The sequence below is a fragment of the Micropterus salmoides genome, unplaced genomic scaffold (genome assembly GCF_014851395.1).
Source record: "Micropterus salmoides isolate LMB-PRFRI ecotype aquatic unplaced genomic scaffold, ASM1485139v1 Ms_hic_scaffold_16, whole genome shotgun sequence".
NCBI classification, from domain to species: Eukaryota; Metazoa; Chordata; class Actinopteri; order Centrarchiformes; family Centrarchidae; genus Micropterus; species Micropterus salmoides.
This window is the reverse complement of record NW_024040707.1, coordinates 30,559,346-30,580,343: the sequence shown is the minus strand read 5'-3', so window position 1 is coordinate 30,580,343 and position 20,998 is coordinate 30,559,346. Positions and strand designations below refer to the sequence as shown.

The window sequence follows — 20,998 nt, the reverse complement described above, 5'->3', positions numbered from 1 at the left end:
TTTAGGCCAGGCAATTGCATTAGAATGTTGATTAAACTATTGTTTGTATCCTCTTTGTAATGTGAAGAAAACTGACTCCTCTTTGTTTAAGTGCCAGAAGGACTGTTTTGTTTTGACTGTTTCATTGACACTTAAGATAGGGTGTCAACCATTTTGGAGACAAGCCCAGTTGTTCTCTATGATTAGTTTAGAGCAAAAGACAGTTTATTCCTGTAGATTGAAGGGGGGTTTCACGTCTGGGATCGGTGCTCTTTTGTTCGACCAAAAGGTAGAACAGTAAGGTACACCCTTCCCAATTGGGTGACGAAGAAGTTAACCAAATGACCAATGGCTATGGACCTAAGCCATTTGGAGGAAAAAGACCTGCCAACATACCTGGAGGATATTAGCAATTAATTTTGTGAGAATCAGGACTGTAAGCTGTAAATTTGAAAAGAGGAACAACTTTCCAGTCCACTGCAGTGTTTTTGTTTCATGTTTGTTCTGTAATGCCATCTCTTTATTCACTAATTTTTATAATTAAATCTTTTTGTTAATTTTCATTGGACTGAGCCTCTCCTTTCTCAAAATCTGAAAAAACGCAACACCATACAAAGTATTACCAGCATTTGGTTAATTCGACATGTTTATATTATTACAAATTTGGGTAATTCCAGCAGCTGGAATTAGTGTCGTGATGTCTGCATGAGTCCATTTGGGGATGCGATGGATTGCAGAATTGGGCAGCGCTCACCACTTTGGACTTGGATGCACCTGTTAAAGAATTTGGTGACAGCCCTTTTCTTTGTGCTCCCAATAGGTATTCTTAGAAATCTAGGAAATCACCAAAGGACAGTTGAAGGAAAGTGGGTACACAAATATAACATTAAGGCATAAACGTAATGTCAGACTGATCATAGATGACAGGGAAGGGAATCAGAGGGTGGAATTTTACTCAAAATGCAGCAACATTTATATGAACACCATATATACTGTATGTATGTATATTTACATAAATATATACTGTACATACATACACATATGACATTTTGAATTAACCACCGTGCTTTGCATATTTGTACACAAGAAAATGAAAATGGTCCACTGGTTATTTTGGCAATATATTTCTACCAGGTAACATACTGTACCCCCCAAATCCTTTTTATTTACAGTAAAAGAAGTAAAATCAGGGTGTATAATTTATTTAACGTTTTAATTTAAAACAAATAATGAAATAATTTCCCAGATTCTGATTGTTTTGAAACATGTCCAGGAAACATGATGGTTAAAACTACAAACACGGGTGCTGCAAACAGTTTTGGTCATTGCTCTGAATCTGCTCCAGTGCCTCGCCACCGTGTTCCACCCCCTCCTCCTCTTCTCTTTCCGTCTGCCCTTCAGTGGTGGTGATAGACATTATAGCATGAAAACCCTTGTCAGTCCCGTTCCCCTCGTCCTCCTCCTCCTCCCCCCCATGGGTTTCCACCTGCTCTCGGCTGCCCTTTGCGCTGTCATCCTTCTCTCCGTCATCTCCCCCAGTCCCTAGCCTGTTCCCTTTTCTCGTGAACCTGCTTCTTCTCTCCTCATCCTCTGCATCCTTTTCCTCTGCCATCGTCACTCCTACTACCTCGTCTCCCTCTGCCTCTCCAGTCCCTCCTTCAGTTCCTGTCCTGTTCACTGCTGCAGGACATTTGTGATCTCTGTAATAGCTCTGTCTGGTGAATCCCTTGTTGCAAGTGGAGCATCTGAAGCGGTAGTTATCTGTGTGGGACTGCTGATGCTCAAGCATGTGAGCCCTGCGGCTGAACGCCTTCTGACAAAATAGACACTTGTAGGGTTTGATACCTGGAGGAGAGAGGATTGTATGAGAATCAATAGAACGGTGCCATTTGTGGTTTTTGATACCAATTGGGGGGTTTACCCAGTTTCTGTTCACATCTTATGCAAACGTGCTGTATGTAACTGCAAACTGTTTCAGTGATACAAACAATTCTTGGATTTTAAACTGCAAGTTACTGCAGCTAAAGATGTTATTACCATAACTTTTTTAAATTTCTGGGTTAGGGTCAAGTCATTCATCCCACACTTTATATCCACTCTGTTTAGTTTTTAGATTTTCTGCTAACAGACTGGCTGTTTAAGAAATAAATCATATGGCAATAGAAAGTGTCATTAATGCTACAACTTATCAGAACATATCAATGTTCCGTCATCTTTGTTTAAATAAAAATAATCATTGGTATTATTCACTCACCAGAATGTGACAGTATGTGGGCCTTGAGTTTGTCTGGTCTGTTGAATTCTTTGGTGCAGCCCACATGTGTCCTGATAAAAATACACAAATATTAGCATACAATTAAATGAAATAATTCAGTCTGAAAGGAAATAATCAAAAGAAAGAAATAAGATGATAACATACATACAGAAAAGCACAAGGGAGTAAGAAAAGTAAAGTGTAATATGTAATTGGCTTGAATGATAAAATGAATGACTCGAGCAGGAAAGGAAGGAAGACTGAGTTCAATAATGGGGGCTATTTCAGTGACCGTTACAGGTTCCATTGGAGCCTCTCACCTAAAGGGACACTTGTATTTCTTGAAGGGTTCATGGATGAGCATGTGTCGCTTCACTTTGTCCTTCCTATTGAACGTTGCCTCACAGAGGGAGCATTTGTATGGCTTTTCACCTAGAAAATGGAATCAGCATCAAACTCACACATTTAATTTGATTATTGACTTTAGATTACATGATATACAAAATAGTGGTGACCATAACTCAAGAAATTTGCTCCGGCAAATTACAGGGCATTCCAAACCATTCAAATTCTAACATTTTAACATTAACATGTTTAATTAGTAACCAAGGAGTTTACTCAGGCATTATTATGGTATTATTAAGCATTTAACAATAGGCTGTACCTTCTGACACAGGAACATTTTCTGTTGTGATCAGAATAAAGAGCAGTGACAGCCACCGTGGCTAACCAGACACTAAAACGGAGCTACCTACAGAATCTCCAGCAAGGACAGCAAAAACTAATCAGCCCCTTGCTTAGCTATAGAACTAAGACAATGCACAATTGTCTAATGGCTACAAAAAAAGTCTGCTTGACTTCTTTCTGAAAGTCTGCCGGACCTGAGTGAATACGTGTGTGCAGTTTGAGGTAGTGCTCTGTCTTGAAGGTCTTCTTGCAGGTCTGACACTTGAACCTCCCTCCAATGCCATGAGTGGTGAGGTGGCGTCTGAAGTACCGTTCACACGGGAAAACCTGATGGCCAGAAAGAGAACAAATCAGACACCAGGGTCTTAAATTGTGATGTGAAAAACAGAAACCCTGAACATCTCAAACCTGAACTAGTGAACTACAGGTTTTAAGGCCAAAATATTAAGTGTGGGAGATTTATGACTAGTCCAAATATCACTATATTGATAGCTAACCATGCTGGTTATTTACATGAGGACAGCTTTACATATTCCAATGGTGTATAGTACCTTTTGACAGTGTGGGCAGGGAAAGTTGTGTGAGGCAGTCAGCAGATGTTGTTCCAGTGCCTCCTGAGTAGAATATCTGCTTTGACACTTCACACACCTGAAAAAAGTAGTATTTGTTAGGAATAAGAATGATGTACCATCCAACTACAGTAGTGTACCAGTCATTCCAGACAAGCTACAACATAAAATGAGCGGGGGACACACTGCAGCCTGAAAGGAGGATGACATTTTAAAATTGTGTTTCTGTAACGGGTATGAACAGCAGAAAAGAAGAAAAAGATGTCCATCATGTTCAGCTTAATTTACAGATGCTACATTTGACTTTCCCTGTCACTAGTATCTTTAAAGGATAAGGTTGGCGTTATCTAAATATTTTTATTGTCAACAATGCATATGAACCAAAAGACCAACACTAACGACGTGCTAGCCTGTCTCAATATTTTCCAACTTCCCGACCCTATCTGTGGCACTCAGGCCCACCTGAAGCCTATTCATTCTGACGATCTTTATAAATGGCTATTAAATATATAGTTTCATTGTTTAAAAAATCTAAATATTTTCTTTAAAAAACTGGGCACTGTAGTTTTTAGCAAACATTACTCAAAGAGTAAATTGTGCATTTGTTGGGGACTATTTTCAGTTCCGGACTAATACACATTTGATGCTCTAGTGTGTATTGATGGCAGCAGAAAAGTGTAAGTGGGAGTGACTTAAAATAAACTATATTGACAATGTTCATGGTAATGAATGAACATGGTCCCAGTACAATGTGGGGACCAACTTTTTAGTAGGATTTTCATGGGATTTGCTGACAATAAGAAGAATGACAGATTATCAATATTCTGTCCTGTTAGCAAGCTACTTGTGAGTCTATGTAAGGTCTGTCTTCAAGCCCTGGTTTACTTTAAATTTATTGCAGTGTGAAGACAAACAAACTAAATACACATCTATTGCCTGAATCACTTCAGTTTATTTTCAAGAACTCATAGTTTATGTACGGGCGTCATCAGTTCCACACGATTCTTGATGAGCTTAATCTATGAGAGATACTTTCTCTCACTTGCCTAAACTCCTTGTTTCTATATTTTATGTCAGAATCACTGAGGCCATTTCAGCCGACTTAGGGATGTTTATTCTCTCTGTTATGCTATAATTAATACGTAATCAATACACAATAATGTGGTTGAGCTGACCTGTAGACGGCGATTTCCTTGCGTGTGTTCTGTTGTGGGCAGAAGCAGTGGGAGTATTGGTGGACTCCCAGTTCAAACAGTGAGGGGAACACCTTGCTGCAGAGGTGGCATCGGTAGGTCAGCTGCTCCTGGTGCGTCCTGATATGCTCCAGAAACTGATCCAACTTCTGGAAGGTCTGGGAGCAGGACTTCAGCACACACTTATAAACCTGCAGGGACGTGAGCATGGTTATTAAACTTGTAACATAAGAAAAGAAATACAGAAATCCATGTTTTTGGATGTTTTATCCCATTTACTCAAATCAAGTAGACGTTACCTTACTACCCAGCGTTTTCTAATGCATTTCATGTATTTTTGCATGGGGGTTTCCCACCTTCCAGGGAGCTGCGGCCTGCTATTACGAATATGAATGAATAGAAACATGCAGAGACCAGGAACGTGCTTGAGAAAGGTAATATATGACAGAGTAAGCAAACATTGAATTTGGAAGTAAAGATAATATAAAGTTGGTATCTTCATGTAATAAAAAGGTGCTAATCTGTGCTTGTGCAGTACCACACAGTGAAAAAAACTCTACTAAAACAAAGATAGTGGTCACTTTGTAAGATCTTTGTTAATCAAGAGTCAGGTTTCTGCAGGCTGATTTATTGTAACGACGTTTGCCTGGAAGGTAGGAAAAACTTTGGTAAAATGTTTAGCTGTATAAATTATACATGTAAAACACTCATATGGTCCTTCATGGAGACTTCTTCAGTCATGCATAACTGATCTGATGCCCGTTCATTCTTTAAATGGACTGTCCGACCCACCCCACACATACCTTCCTCTGTACTCACCTGCTCCCCTTTGTGCTGGGTCAAGTGGGACTTGAGCTGGAAGTAGCTCCTGAACTTGCTGGCGCAGAACTGACACTGGTAGGAGCTGTCTATCACAACTACCTGTTTGGTCTGAGCTTGGCACTGTTGATTGTGGTTGGGCTGCATCTGCACCTGAGGGTGCCCGTTCTGCACGGTTTCCCCTTGGCTGCCATCCAGCTCAGCCTGAGCCTCAGTTGCACTCTCCTCCAACTCACCTAGGGCTTCTGTAATCAAGCATGGTATTTACTGTAAAAGTTGGTACACATGGTATTTTGTTTACTTGCAGCACAAGCTGTCGATTTATGTGGAGTGAAAGCTACACCCAGCTAACTCTATTGTAGTTTTATTCATACTGTAGTCATGTCGTCAACATAATTTACACTCACTGCATGAATATTTGCATGTATAAGTATGGTGTATTAAAGAGATATTACCTGTTTGATCTGTCTCTTCTTCGGCTTGTGTTTGATTGTTCTGCTGCTGTGCCCCCTCCTCCTCCGGTTCGCCTGGCTGCTCCTGCTCCCTGCCCCCCTCGTCATCATTGGATGACACTGGCACCACCTTTACTGTGATTGGTAACCTTGACACCGTGCTGGCCACACCCATAGGCCACACCTTTAAGATAAAGACAGTTGTTGTTACTGTGTAATTGGCACTATGCCGCTTCACATCTTATGAGAATAATCAAAGTTAGTGCTTTATGACAAATCTTACATTAGGTTTTACAGCAAACTAAATATTGTAGTATACTCCATAAACAAAAATCCCAATAGCTGTTTGATTCAATTTAAAATTACTGTACAACTCACAACACTAAACTGCCGAATCTTTGAGTATACAGATTTGGTAAAGTTAAAGAAACAATAGTCAACTGACCGTTGGCTAAACCCTTTCCCCAAAGAGTGATCGTCCAATCATAGTTTAGCACTGTAACTAGACATGGCAGGTCCTGTGGTTGGTAGAAATTAAAAGCCTGCTTTTGTCCACCTCTGTCTAAAATCAAGAACCCACTGTTTAAAGAGTTGTAATCACATTTTTCGATGTAAATGTAAATCTGGCCCGTCATTGTAACTGCATAAGTGCCGTAGCAAGAATGTAAAGCTTGAGACATAGCACAGGTAATCAGGGCAGCAGGGCTTAGTGAACAATCAATTAGCAAATTACAAATAAAAAAAACTCTTGTTTGTTAGAATTTTGATGCTTAACTGAATATTGCAGAGGTTTTTGTGTGAGGAGTATATACTTTTGAAAAACAAACACAGATTTATGTTTAAAAGTATTGTCACAAACTATTTAGAACCTTGTGTGTCTGCATGTGTTTCTTCACGTTGGACTTCTGGGCAAAAGCTCGTCCACAGACAATGCACTGAAAAGGTTTCTCTCCTGTGTGACTGTAGAAAGAAAATTGTTAGAAGTCATGACAAGAAGGGAACTGAGTGCCTGTCTTCTGGGTTAAAGTCTATTTTTAGATGGCTACAGTCTGGCATGCTGCCCAGTAACTCACCTTCTAATGTGCTGCTGAAGATCAAAGTTTTTTGAGAAGACTTTGTCACAGAAATTACACTTCAGCTTGGGACCTTTTCCTTTCAGATGCTCAGCTGCGGTGACATTCAGTGAATGAGTATCTATCCTACGATCATCATCATACATTTCCTGTCCATGATCACTGTGTCATCATGTGCAGTTTCATTAATTAATAACTTTGCCGATATGTTTTATAACTTATCAATACGTGTTTATTTTAAATGGATTTAACATAAGTATGCATGAATATGCTATCCTTAGTGGTGGAAGCTGTGTCAATAACGGTTGTAGTATTAGAACCTTTAATTGACATGTGTAGTGTCTCTAATCTGAATATTAGATGATGATTTTGTAACTTGGTATGACATTAGTTAAATGAGAAACAGCACAAAACATTCTGGAACTAGCAGATCATTTAAGAAAATGAAAACTTGCAATGTTCTTGTTTCCTCACGTACCCATGGCTCCATCTAAACTTTTTTTGCTACTCCTTGGTCGTTTGGGAATGATGACCTTTTCAAAGTCACCCAGCTCTGTCAGGTTGGTGGTGATGCTGCAGATCTTTGTTTTGGTGCTCTGCTTCCCGGGGCTGTAGACAGGAGGGGTGGTGAATGACTGGCTCTCTACACACTGACTTGGAACCTGAGGGAGACACACTGGCTCAGTGCTTTGTCTTTTCAGTTTCAGTGTTCTGTGCATACACTGTAAAACTTCAATTATTAGCCCTGACTTTTATTTGCTTAAATCACTGAACTCCTTTAAAATGCCAGTAAATCTGAATGAACAATATTGGTGCTCATTGTTTATGTAAAATGAACTAAACAATTGACCCAGTGGGCTTTAATAGATTTTATACATCCAAAGAACTTCTATAAAATCCAGACCAGGCTTGTTATTGAGACCTGTGTTTATTTGTCAAAACCTGTAGCCACACCAGGCCAGTAAAGGGACAGGCGTCTAATCGGGACTAGGCTTTTAATTGAAGTTTAAAAGTAACTACATGGCCTACCTGAACATGTATTTTAATATTTTTGAACTCACGTCATTTGGAGTTTTCTTTAATATTCTTCCTTCCGACATTATAGTAAGAATCTTAAAAATGTATCTTGCAACACCAAAACATATATTTTTAATACTGAGATGGCAACCAAACTGCAAACTTGACTCACTTGTACAGGATGGAAAGGCTGGAGACCCAGGGTGTGGATCTCTGCACCAACACTTCCAGCCATATGGGGCAGAGCGCTGTACACCTGGACCACTGAGTTGCTGTGGCTCGCTGGGACCTGTGAAGACAGCGGCTGCTGGGCAGGCTGTCCACCTGGCAGGGGGTGGGCCGCTGTCTGGCCAGAGGGCAGAGCATGGGAGGACTGCTGCTGCTGTTGCTGGTTATGATGATGGTGGTGGTGGTGGTGATGGTGCTGTAGGTAAGATACACCAGCTGTGTACATGCTCAGGTTACTCTGTAATACAAAAAAGGAAGCAGATAGATTTTGACCGAACAGCGAAACAAAAACTTATTAAAGTAATTATTAAATTATTTAACGCATATTGTTTGCTCAGAATGAGTCAAATTGGAAAATTTTAGCTGTCCCAAATTTGATCTGAATGATGATTTTGGTGACTAAAAGCAGGATGAGGTGCTTTATAGGGTTAGGACATACAAACCCAACAGGAGGCAAAACATCTACTGTGCAATGTTATGCTGTATAAACTCTGGGGCAGCATGGCTCTGGAGCTACAGCAGTCATCTAGTAATCGATTTAGTGGTTCAATCCCTGGTTCCTCCAGAGAGTGTAAAAGTGTCCTTGAGCAAGACACTGATGCCACACCTGATGAGCAGGTTAGCATGGCAGCCTCTGTGTATGTGAGTTTGTCATTCAGCACTTTGAACGCTATATAAATACCTGTATAGGTGTCTGCATGGTGGCCATGGGTTGGTCGATGGAGGTGAAGGCTGAGATAGCTGACATGAGAACATCATCACTGACCAGCACATTGCCTTGGACCAGAGTGTGTGTTAGAGGGGAGGGGGGGACTGCGATGTAGGTGGATACCTGATGGATAAGTGTGGAAAATTACACAATTTTAATAATAAATATTTACACATTGTTCTTGCTAGAAATTTCATCATGCTTTACAAAAATTCTAATAGCAAAACGTCTTAAGTCTGTTTGTTATTTACTTTTACAGTTTTTGTATTCTATTGCTGCTTTGTCCTCACATTCATGCACTAATTTTTTGACCATCAGTCACTTCCTTCATCTGCCATCTAGATTTATAAACTTCTTGGTACATTTGTAATCTCTTTTATAACCAGTTGTACTGTACATTTACAGATATACAAAATATTAACGAATCTACTAACTGATCAGACACACGTCATATCCTAACTATCCTTACCTGTCTGTTGGCAGGAGTCTGTGGTCCAGAGCTGATTGACGGGACAGGTGTGTAGGTATTGGAGGAGGCCAGGGACACTGTAGACAGGGAGGGGGTGCTAGACTGGCACGGCTCCCTCTTGTGTGTCATGAAGGTTGGCAGAGAATTGAACTGTTTCTTACATTTACCACACAGGAACACGTCCTCATCATCTGTAGGAAGGATAAACATGGAGGTTTGAGGCAAACACAGCAATGGAGAGAAAGAAAAACAGACCTACAGTGCTGTGCAGTGAAGTCATAACCTCTAGCATTTCCATTGTATCTCTACATTTCACAGTGGTTTGGTGACAGACTTAAAAGACTGAATGGACAGGCCACTGGCTGCTCTTGATGTTCAGCACTTGCTGTTGTGACTGGCCTCATGTCATGCAAAATCATCTATTCATTAGTACCGTGAGACACACTGGTGTTCATCAATCACTTGAAAATTATTTTAATGGTTAAGGGGGTTAATATTTATACTATTTATTCTGTTTTTCATAGCCAGGGTTCAACACACCCTCATGTATCACCTGACTGACGGTGCATCAGTCCCCTACTACACCGAACATTGCAGGCAGTGAGCTGCAACAATCTCCTTGTTGAGGTTGTCAAATTTGATAGTAGTAATATATGAATGCCTCTTGTCACTTTTTGTTCTCCACCAGTAAAACAAGAGAAAAATATACACCTTCCCCTATTCAAAGTAAGATTCCTCGATCTTCTTAGCATTATGTTTTTGCATCAAACTGATACAGTGTTAAAGATAACATTTCATTACACACCTGGCTTCATTTTGGTGGCCTTTTATTTTGCGGTGCTATAAAGCAAGAATATTCTTCTGACTGTAGGCTTTTTATTCTTCTGTTTGTTTTGTAATCACTAAGCTGTCATTTACTGTCTTCGCTGTACATACCCATAGACTGGATAGTGGACGTCCCAGAGACATTCTGGTTGTTTGGGTCAGGAACTCCGCCTTGGCCATCCAGCAGAGACTGGACAGCTAACACTGTCTGGTTGTCCATGCCTGAAGAGAAAGAAGAAGAGGAGGATCCAGATACATGTAATAAGTCACATACTGCAGAGCTCCACTGAGTTCTGGGCTCTCCTGGCTGTATGTGTCACTGAAATATGAATGTCTTTTTGGTAGTTTTAGGTAATAAGCTGAGAGGGAAGAATCTTTAAGCTCACAAGAGCTTTGAATGACCCCTGAGTCTGCTAAACCTTCAGATGTAAAATATAAAATAGTGTATGCTTTAAGTCAGGATAGCAGCTTTTTATAGGGTTTTCAATCACCTGATCAAGACCTCAAGTTACTAAAATACACAAACCATATGGCTGCTGTAAATTCACTATCGACTACACAATATTAGTCTTTATAGCACTATAACAATTATACAATGTTTTCAGCAAAAGGGCCTGCAATAAATGCAGTCTGCCAAGTAAGAGTGCGCCCAAATAATTATACTGCCTAGCTGCAGTACGATGATAACAACCTAAATTCATAAGCTGTCCTTGAGGTCGGAAAAATCCTCAATATATCTGTTTGTTTACAGTCACTTTTCCTTCAATGGGATGTTTTGATTGTTATAACAAAAATAGACGGATTTACATAGTTTTATAATGAGTTTTCGGCACATAGAAATAGTCCTGGTAAATTGTCTTTGTCTGAAATACATATCAACGTTTAATTGTAGTTGTAGTTAAGTGGTAATTAACAAATGAATCCTACCTTCGAGCACTTCAAATATTGCTTGCGCCATCTTGTAGCTCTGCTGCTGCTCGATCGGCGCTCCATTAGCAGGGGCTGCCTGTTTAGGTACGCTCCCTTCAACTCATACAACGAAAATACTAAAATCAAGAAGTTGGAGGCAAACGTTTTGTGCAATGTCACAGGCAATAGTTTGAAGGAGAGCAACATGCTTCATTTCTTGCATCGTACAAGAAATGCTATGTTAATGTCATGTAGGTTGTGGGAACTTTAACAGACAGAGCGTACTGCTTGTACACATTTTTTCGTGGAACTTAAATGCACCTTCGCATCGATGAATATGCGCTCGGTAAAATGACAGACCATATTTTACACCAATCAGAGGCCGTCCGTCCCGCCCTACGGAAAGTGCCGCTTTTCGACCAATGGTAACCGTCAGATTTGTCCACGTGCCAGTTTCGCGGCAAAAAAGGTTTCGCGCGAAAACCGTCCGATCCTTGTTTAGATGTAGATCAGCTGGGACAATAACAACAATAACAGCCGAGAACTGGGTCGGGACAGCGCTTTTGTAAATGGACCGCGCCCGGCGTGAGCTGCCAAAGGACCAGCGGCTGTTGTTTTAAAGGATGCGTTTGTTCCACCGCTTTATTTCCTTACATTTACAGTGTGTCAGACTGCTTCCTGCGTGCCCCAACAAAACGAGGGGGTAGTAGAATTGTGGCTAATAACTTAGCTTGCATGCTAATCTGCCCTATATTTTCATATTCAACGGTATCTATGTATACTCCGCTAAACTACCTGTCCAGTTATTACATATTTTGTCGAAGACGCTTTTGAGTTATGGTGATGCATTTTGCGTTGTTAGATATTTTATTCCGATAGCTCACTCCTGTAATGCTGCTATAAAGTTTCAATAGCCATTAAACTAACCCCAGTCTTAGGTGTAATGAGAAATAATGTTTTGTTTAGCCTTAAATAGCTAGTTTACCGGGATCGCCAGGTTGTATGTTAACTTGTTTCAGTCTTTGTTGTTAGGACATAAGCTAGCTCGTTAGCAGGGTTTTTAGCTGTGTTAAGGGCAGTGTGGCCAGGCCTCGCGGCTCTACTGTACTGACAAGAGAGATGAAAACAAAAGATTAGCCTGATCCCTGGCTAGCTTGCTAACCTCCAGCGTTTATTAGTGCGACGGCCTTTTCGCGACTCTCTTCGATAGCATATCGGCGGCGGAGCCTCAAGGCTTAACGTTGGTATGAATTTAGAAATATTATTGCTATAACATCCTGTCTTGCTGTTTCACCACCAGCCTAAAATTGTGTTCATCAGTTAGCTTCCAATAGGTTATGATTTATGTTTAGTAATATTGATAGTTATAATTTATTTGTAGTAGCTTGTTTATAAACAATAAGATGGACAATAAAGAAAGAGGAACTTTTCAAAGAACTGTTTAAGCTGCCTAAAAACACCAGCAAGCAAAGTTTTAGAAGGTTTCACCATTGTTCCTTAAATTCTGTAGAGCATAGCAAATCCAATTGGGTGTTGGGACTCTGTCAAACTGCAGCATCTAAGTTTGTGACCCCTCAGCAACCCCGTAGTCCAGTCAGTGAAGGGGTACTCAGTGACACTGCAATGTCAGAGACACTGATAACAGGGCAGACATCGGAGGATCTGTTGGCTGACTTTGAGACGTTGCTGAACTCTGGTAGTATTGAGCTAGGCGAGGACCATCAGATAGTCATCATCACCAGCCCCAGCAATGAGGGACTCCACCCGGCCACTGCACCCACCAGCACAGGGGAAATCCTGCTGTTTGCCACACCACAGGGCCCTGCTGATGTGGGGACCCAGGACAAGAGACGACCGGCTCTTGGAAGACCTCCGGTGAGGCAGACAGAGTTGAGAAAAAGTAAACAAGTGAAAAGGGAGGTATTTAGCTGAGCGGGTTGTTCTTTAACATATTATATTGAAATGTTTACATGAAGGCTGTCCGTTAGCATATGCCGAAATGTTTACATGAACTTTCATCTGCCTGTGTAACGAAGCTTTCCAAGGTTTTCCAACTGTTGCTTTAAGACATTTTGTTTTTGCTTTTCACTCAGCAGGGGGTTTCTTTTTTAGTCGTTTTTGCTTTCCTTTCTTCTTCTTAATTCATAAACAGTGTGTCATTGTAATAACATGTAGTAGTGTTTTTGACAATGGTCAAATGCTTTAGGTAAAGAGGAAGTTGGACCTGGATAGTGACCATCAATATGTCAGCACTGTTCGACCGTCCATGGGCCAAGCACCACCCTCCACACCTGCCCCTCCCAGAGGTACACACGCACTCACAGCTTATTCTGCTGATTGATTGTTTTTAATTCTACCGTTTTTAAGGTAGGTCTCAGTCATTGACAGCATTGTGTTGGACAGATTTGTGCAGTAGTGTTCATGTGCGAATATATGCTCTGCATGCAGCTCTGCCATCAAATACTTTTTGTTGGGTCAGTGGGATTGTTTAAATATGTCGGAATAAACTGGTTACAACACATTAAAGATCTACTGTTTACTAGGATGTAAGCGTTGTGGAATTTGATAGAATGTATTATTTTGCAAATATAAACGTGCAAATGATGGGCATATGTTTTTAATAGATGTACAGTATAACATGGGACATTAACTAGCCATTTGAAAAGTCATGTTTCATTTAAAAGTGACATATAATCATAACTCTTTACCCCTTGTCTCCCCTTCTTGCCCTTAAGAACCCATCGTGAAAAAACATTATTCTGACTGGCTGCCAGTTGCTTTTGACATGCCACATGTTTTATTTAACTCTAAAAGAAGTTTCTTTCCTGGACCATTTAAATTTCATTTTGTTTCATTTCAGTTTTAATTTGCCATTTCCTCCAGGCCGATGCCTGAATATCATTGGGTAAACAGGATGGATCTATAATATTTCTGTTCTTAGCTGCTGTCTCAGTTTGTGCTGTAGGACAATAAGGGTGAAGTTTACAAGTAAAAAAACTACACAGTTTGGTTAAAGACAGAATTTTTAAACCCTTTTTTCTTTTTTTCCAGTTCCTCGAACCACGACGGAGAAGTCACGCTATGACACATCCTTGAACCTGACCACCAAGCGCTTTCTGAACCTGTTGTCCCAGTCAGCTGACGGCGTGGTGGATCTCAACTGGGCCTCGCAGGTCCTGGATGTCCAGAAGAGACGCATCTACGACATAACCAATGTCCTGGAGGGAATCCAGCTCATCTCCAAGAAGTCAAAGAACAACATCCAATGGCTGTGAGTATAAAAAAGCCTGAATGTGTTACCAGACTAGATACTGCTATTGTGAGGAAAGTGGTGACTTGTTACAGCAGCAAAGCAGAAAAGTATAAATAAGGAATAAATATGACATATACTTAAACAAATGCAACTCTAAAACATAATAAGCATAAATACAGTAAATGAGAAATCTGAAAACATGATTTACTACAGTAGTAAAATATAAAAAATGACATGTCTTTGAAATCCATAAACCACTTTATTATTTTTTTATTATTGTTTTTAATTCAGTAATAATATATTTTTAATGAATTAATTTCTTAATTTCATTTCATTTAATTAATTTTCTGTGCCACCTTCCCCTGCAGTGGTAATCGTGTTGATGCAGCATTGGTTTCCCGCCATAAGGAGTTGCAGAGGGAGGTATGTGACCTCACAGAGACTGAGGAGCAGCTGGACGAACTCATTTCCAAATGCAGCCTACAGCTCCGACTGCTCACAGAGGACCCACAGAACAATAAATATCCTTTAGACCAGTTTTAAGGGTCCTAAGTGTTTCTCTGAGACCTAAACTGACTACAAACCAACAGCAGCTCTGATGGTTAAGACTGGCCAGAGGTGAGAGGTAAGCTGATAGGATGATTCAAAGTTATTGTAGCAGCACGTGTCATGTTCATGTAAACTTTATGTAAATTCAAATGTATATATTTTCCCGATTAATATTTATTTACACAGCATATGTTAGACGAGCAGTCTTGTGAACGAATGGTCCCTGGTTCAGTCCACAGAGGATCAATGCAAATCTGGCGGTGAATTAAAGAGTTGAACAAGACCGTTACAAAGGTTCCCTTAAACAAGGGACCTAAATCCCAAGCAGTTTGGGGTTTAGGTCCCTCAGCAAATGTGCGCTGACTAAATAAGTGTAAAATAAAATAAAGAAACATGGCTCCTCCTGATAATTGGTCATGGTATAAGACTTTCAAACAGACCATGTAGATGTTACAGTGCATCATTTGTAGATACAGCAGGACAGTCCACAGAAGTTCGATGTGTAGCCGCCTTGGTAGATTGGCGACTGCTTAGTGGCTAGCACTATAAATAAATTATAGTATTTTTTTAATTTTGCCAACCTGCAGAGCCAGCAAAATTTTTCAAGACAGTACTGGGTCTACGTCTATGACATCTACTTGAAGCGGTATTGCATTCCTTAATTGTTATGCTCATCACGTTGGGCTATGTGCGCTGCCAGGACTTACGGAAGTCATTTGATTCCCCGGACCAGCTGGTCATGGTGATCAGAGCTCCACCAGAGACCCAGATGCAAGTTTCAGAACCCAGCAAGGTACCGGTCTTGAATGTTGTTCAGCTTTCTGAAACGTGCGTTTACTTTGAGGTTGTGATGTTTTCCCATGACAGTGCACATTTGTCTACATCTCTTAGGGTTACCAGGTGTCACTGAAGAGCACACGTGGTCCAATCGATGTCTTCCTCTGTCCAGAAGACAGCGCTGGGATCTGCAGCAAAGTGACAGGAAGTAGTCCCTCAAAACCCAAGTCTGACCCCTCCCCAGTCCCGTCTCCTACACAACCCACAGACCAATCACAAGCCAGAACATTCACAACTGCTGTGGAAGTGGGTTTATCACCACCAGCGTCCACGTCATCCACAGTGACAGCAGCCTCTCAGCAGGACCCCTCGTCACTTGCGTTAGAAGGTGACACAGGTGAGTGTGTAAACACTTCTTAAGCCACTTCTGCTGCATAATCCAGTTCTCTTTTTGCCCATCCAGTCAAAGCAAAGCAATAATTTCAGTAGCAGTAATGTGAGCAATGCAGCCCTGAACCAAATGGTAACATTTCATTATTGTTAAAGCAAAAAGAAAGTAGATCCTGTGCACATCCAACCCTAGTTGGGTACAGCTGCAGTAAGAAGCCATCTTTTGTAGGAGGTGATTGATTGTCTACACCAATCACCTGCTTCCTCATAAAATAAGGCTTCCATTACAAACATTCATATTTCCAAGTGGTTAATGGATGTAGATTTCTGTATAGTGAATGTGCATCAAAACAATATAAAAAAGTGCAACAGGCATGCTCTCAAATCTTTTGCCACCTTATACATCAATAGGCATAGCATAATAAATACAACAATAGATAAATAGAGGAAAATATAGTAATAATAATAATAATAATTTTAACTTCATTGATTTTCCCCCTAACTGTAATAATGATTTAATGATTTAAAAGCATGCTACTGAAGTAATAGACCTTTCTCACAGCAGACATTTAGACTTGTAATATCAGGGAAAGCACAAGTGTTAATATTGTTAACAATGGTTTTGATCCATTTAAGTGTCCCAGTGAGCCGTGCCAGTGACTGACATGCATGATGCTCTACCTGGATTTTTGAAGCTGACACACTAAATCAAACATAGTTATCCTTAATAATTATGCCTGTGCTTTTCTTGCTATGAAATGTCAACATGTGTGCTGTAAAAAAGGCCTATATGAGAATAATCTGTTGCTGTCAAAATGGATGAAGCACTCTTTGTTAATATGTGTGGTTACTATGTTATTGATCAAAAGCCAGCAACAACAGATGTCACTGTGATCCAGTATTTTTCACATTTGACTTTAACAGAAGCTTTCCTGGGAGGTGACCCGTTCCCCAGCCTTGGAGACATGCCTGATTTTGACCTCTCACCCCTCTCATCCTCGGACTTTCTGAATGGAGACGGCCTGTCCCTTCCATTGGACGGTTTCATCAACCTGTCCCCCCCTCACAGTCATGACTACCACTTTGGACTGGAGGACCATGAAGGCATCAGTGAACTGTTTGATTGTGACTTTGGTGACCTATCACAAGTTTTGGGGGACAGTTAGATGAAAAAGAAGACGAGGAGCATGTGGGCTTCTAGATTTAAGACTTTTCCTCTGTTGCCTGGGGCTTCCTGAACATTTTATGGACAAATCTTTGTCAAAGTCCCAGACTGATGTGTTAGTTGTGAGCTGTGGGAAAGTGTTTTGTTTAGAAATTGCCCGTGACCCCTAAAATACCACCCCAACTACAAAAAATTCCCCAAATTGTACAGCACATTACTAGCACTTCTCGTTGGCCATTTAAATATTTTAGACCAATTTAGCTTTAGTATAGCTATTTAAATTATTTATATAAATTTTATGTTGATATTTTGTACCAGGTGAGGTTTCTGTTGTTGATAATGTTTTATTCAAGAGGATTGTGCAGGTGTTTGCGTGTAGAGTATGGACTCATAGGGCTGGTTTCCTTAAAGGTGATTAGATTATTACATGCTGCATCTCATAAGGCTGGTTTCTTAAATGGCCTAGTCTGAAGTATTTTCTCCAAAGGGGAAAACTTTGCATCCCGCAGCTGTAGGCTGAAGCTGCTTTAATCTAACCAGCATTAGGAGTGCAGATTCAGTGATGGGCTGACCAAAAGCATGGATCTATGGTGCAGTTTCAAATGAGCACAAAAGAAAGGCTTCTTCATTAATGATTAGTTTTGTCTAAAGCACTGGAATCTTGAAAGACTGGTTTGACATTCAAAGTATCATTGCCCCAACTTAATGACTAGATTGTGCTACAGTATCCCACAGTGGATTAACAAGAGTTTGTAATAAATAGCTTAAGACCAACAGATGGGCTGTCTTTACAGGGCTGTTCATATGTATGTGAAAAATGAACACACAAACAAAAAGAGGTAAGATGCTTTTGGGGAGCCTCCATATTATGATAAATAATGTGGTTTTGAAAAATCAATTAGCAATTAAAATCTGAAAGGTTAAGATGTGTTTTGTTGGTGTCCAGGAAACCAGGTGATAATAGTCTGCTGCAGGTGTGCTGCGAGTAAAAATTAATCTCTCTAGTCTCTATTAGTTTGATGGGCATTTAGCCATAGTCTCAGGTGTTGGGAGCAGAACAAAGTCTTAAATCAATTTTATGATGCAAAGATGTATGAGAGTGTAACTTCAGATCCTTTTCATGGGTGTTGTGTAGGTTGTTAATAGGTTTTTACAGGTTTAGAAAAAAAGATATTTTGGCTTCAGGGAGGGATTAAGTGGAAGTGATGGACTCTTGATAGGAATTCAAAACAGGGACATCCTGTTACTCCTCGGTATGCATTTCAAATCAGTTCAGAAAGTTTTTCTTCATACCTTTTAAAATCAGTGACCTCTACCAGTGAAGGGAGTTATCTGGGATTTCTTATCTTAGCCCTAAAAGGATCGATTCCTTTTTGTTTTTCTATGATAGTCACATCAGGCTCCATCTTCACGTACTACCACATGCTGTGGTTCTATAAAAACATTGATTTTCAGTTGAAATAAGCAGCAATAACAAAGATGTTTTTACATCATGTACTCAGAGTTTGGGATGAAATCTTGTCCTGCGTCATGTATTGTTGTTCTTAGAAATGTCTGCATCAAACATTTTTTCTTGTTCTAAGTTATGTAAGCTAACATGTTTTTTGCATTCCTGACATATTGGGTTTTAATGTGTGCGGGTGCATGTGTGTAGAAAATACAAATTGTTGTGTTGAATTTCATATTTATTTAAAATCTCATTGAAAAAAATGGTACACAATATTTCATTAATTTTCAGGCAGGAACCAACTTTACACCAATAGTTTTACTTGGTAACTCCAAGTAAACCAGGTTGTCCTGTAGTGGTGAAAGAAGTATTTGTACTTGCAAGAGGCTTGTAAATTAGCTTCTCATTAGTAGCACCTTTTATATTTTACCATGCCACCGATAGAGAATATATTTCCCTGTCTTACATGTTGTGCATGTGCAACCTTTGCATTGGCTAATGATGCAAAAAAAATTTTCAGGAATATGGTATATTTGTCATTTTGACTGAACTGACTAATGTTTGACTTAATTCTTTGTACCTTGTTTAATCACAGTCTTCTCTGTCACATCAGTTTGGTTTAAAGAGATCTTCATGTTGCAGGCAACATTGCTAATCTAAGGTTGTACATGTAATCTAGTGTAGCCTTTGGGTGCCTCAAACTGTCATGTGAATGTGTGAAAACCTTATAACTACAGTCATGTTTTGTTTTCTTAAATGTTTCTTTTATCTTCAGTTCTGTGGAAACCTTAAAATCCAGTGTATAATTTCAAAATCATCTGAAAAGTTTTCAACTGATGGCAGCGATATGAGCCCCTAAAATGTTGGGCTTGTTTTATAACCCTTGTATCCCTTGAATGTATCATATTTTTTGTCTGTCTTGGCCTTTAAACTCAGCTGAACTGATCAACATTGTTTTGCAGAATGCGAGCAGTTCATGTTGTCTACCTTTGTGAAAGTTGTGTCATGTTGTGGTTCTCTGCAGGACAAATGCAGTGCCTTGTTGAGGTAGGAGATTTTTTTGTGTATGGTCATGGTGAAAGAATACAATGTTTTCAGGTGTTTTGTATGGTTTTTGTGAAGTTTTGTTTGAAAGAAATTCAAGATAATATTTGCACCAGGGTTGAAATCAAATCACCTTCAGTTAAAATTTAAAAAGATACTTCTGTGTAAGTGTCTTTGGGAATTGTAGGAATCAAAGCATGTATAGCGAGACAAGCGGGATTTTGTGAATGAATGAATCAGTGCTGTATGAATCCAAGCTATACACTATGAATATCTATATGGTGTTTATACTAAGGTGTCTCTTCATGTGTTGAAGTCACTGTTGGATACAAAAAAGGTTTACAAGCGCAATCTGCTTACAAATGCCATGAAATTGTTGTGGTTTAACAGAATGAAAGTGAATTGACACCAACCCTGATATAGTCGCCGTTCAAAGTGCTTTTATGGGAAACTTATCCAGCAACTTAAAACTCAATCCCAATTATTCTGTTTTTTGTTTTACAAATTATATTTTTGTTGCTACATACTGGATTAAAAAAATACAGGTTCATACTTATACACCCTTTTGTATCAAATTTCTTTGACAAAAATAAAAAGTAACTATTTTGATTTGATACATCTGACATCTTTGTGTAACACAAACGACTAACACCAGAAATTTAGTATTCCATGTAACCATTTGCATTAATTCATCATAACTTAAGAATGAGTTAAATATTGTAAGAGCTACGGACATTTTCACGTCAGTGTACACAGCACCCTAAGAAAGGATTCCAGTGTAAAACCAAAAAGTAATTTCACATTTTTTTGGTCATCTGCACATGAACCACTAGTCTATGTATAAAATTACATTTATATAATTTAGGACCACCAGTACACAAATTATGCAAACTGCAAGTAAATGCAGTGATGTATAAACGTATACAAAACATATGTGGTTGTGTATGTGAGCTGTTCAGTCTGAGTAGGAGTCAATAAGAGGAAATTATTAGCATCTCTCAGATGGCAGGAGAAAAAGTAGTGAGAAATAAGATGTGATTGGTTGTGGACTTCCTGAAGTCATTGTGAAACAGTGATTTCTTACTTACATTGAACATGTTATCTTTGCACCAAGAGGGGAGATCTTCCACCTCACACATTTACTGTAATGAAATATACAATACATTATCTTACAATTACCAATATTAGAA

The 20,998-nt window shown here is 39.6% G+C and overlaps 2 protein-coding genes across 2 annotated transcripts; one reads left to right on the top strand and one right to left on the bottom strand.

Moving 5' to 3' along the window:
* Positions 1-915: 915 nt before the first annotated feature.
* On the bottom strand, positions 916-11,303 carry znf341 (zinc finger protein 341). Its single transcript, XM_038723549.1, has 16 exons — positions 11,202-11,303; positions 10,386-10,496; positions 9,450-9,640; positions 8,954-9,103; positions 8,216-8,509; positions 7,505-7,688; positions 7,027-7,120; positions 6,823-6,913; positions 5,957-6,137; positions 5,502-5,746; positions 4,665-4,873; positions 3,472-3,568; positions 3,115-3,247; positions 2,554-2,665; positions 2,234-2,304; positions 916-1,824 (listed from the first exon to the last, which is right to left on the bottom strand). The coding sequence occupies exons 1-16, from the start codon at positions 11,230-11,232 to the stop codon at positions 1,271-1,273; spliced, it is 2,748 nt and encodes a 915-aa protein (XP_038579477.1). The 5' UTR covers positions 11,233-11,303; the 3' UTR covers positions 916-1,270.
* Positions 11,304-11,634: 331 nt separating this feature from the next.
* Positions 11,635-20,422, top strand: e2f1 (E2F transcription factor 1). The gene is made up of 7 exons (XM_038723504.1): positions 11,635-13,058; positions 13,390-13,489; positions 14,235-14,454; positions 14,805-14,957; positions 15,664-15,778; positions 15,877-16,159; positions 17,077-20,422. The coding sequence occupies exons 1-7, from the start codon at positions 12,807-12,809 to the stop codon at positions 17,316-17,318; spliced, it is 1,365 nt and encodes a 454-aa protein (XP_038579432.1). The 5' UTR covers positions 11,635-12,806; the 3' UTR covers positions 17,319-20,422.
* The last annotated feature ends 576 nt before the right edge of the window (positions 20,423-20,998 follow it).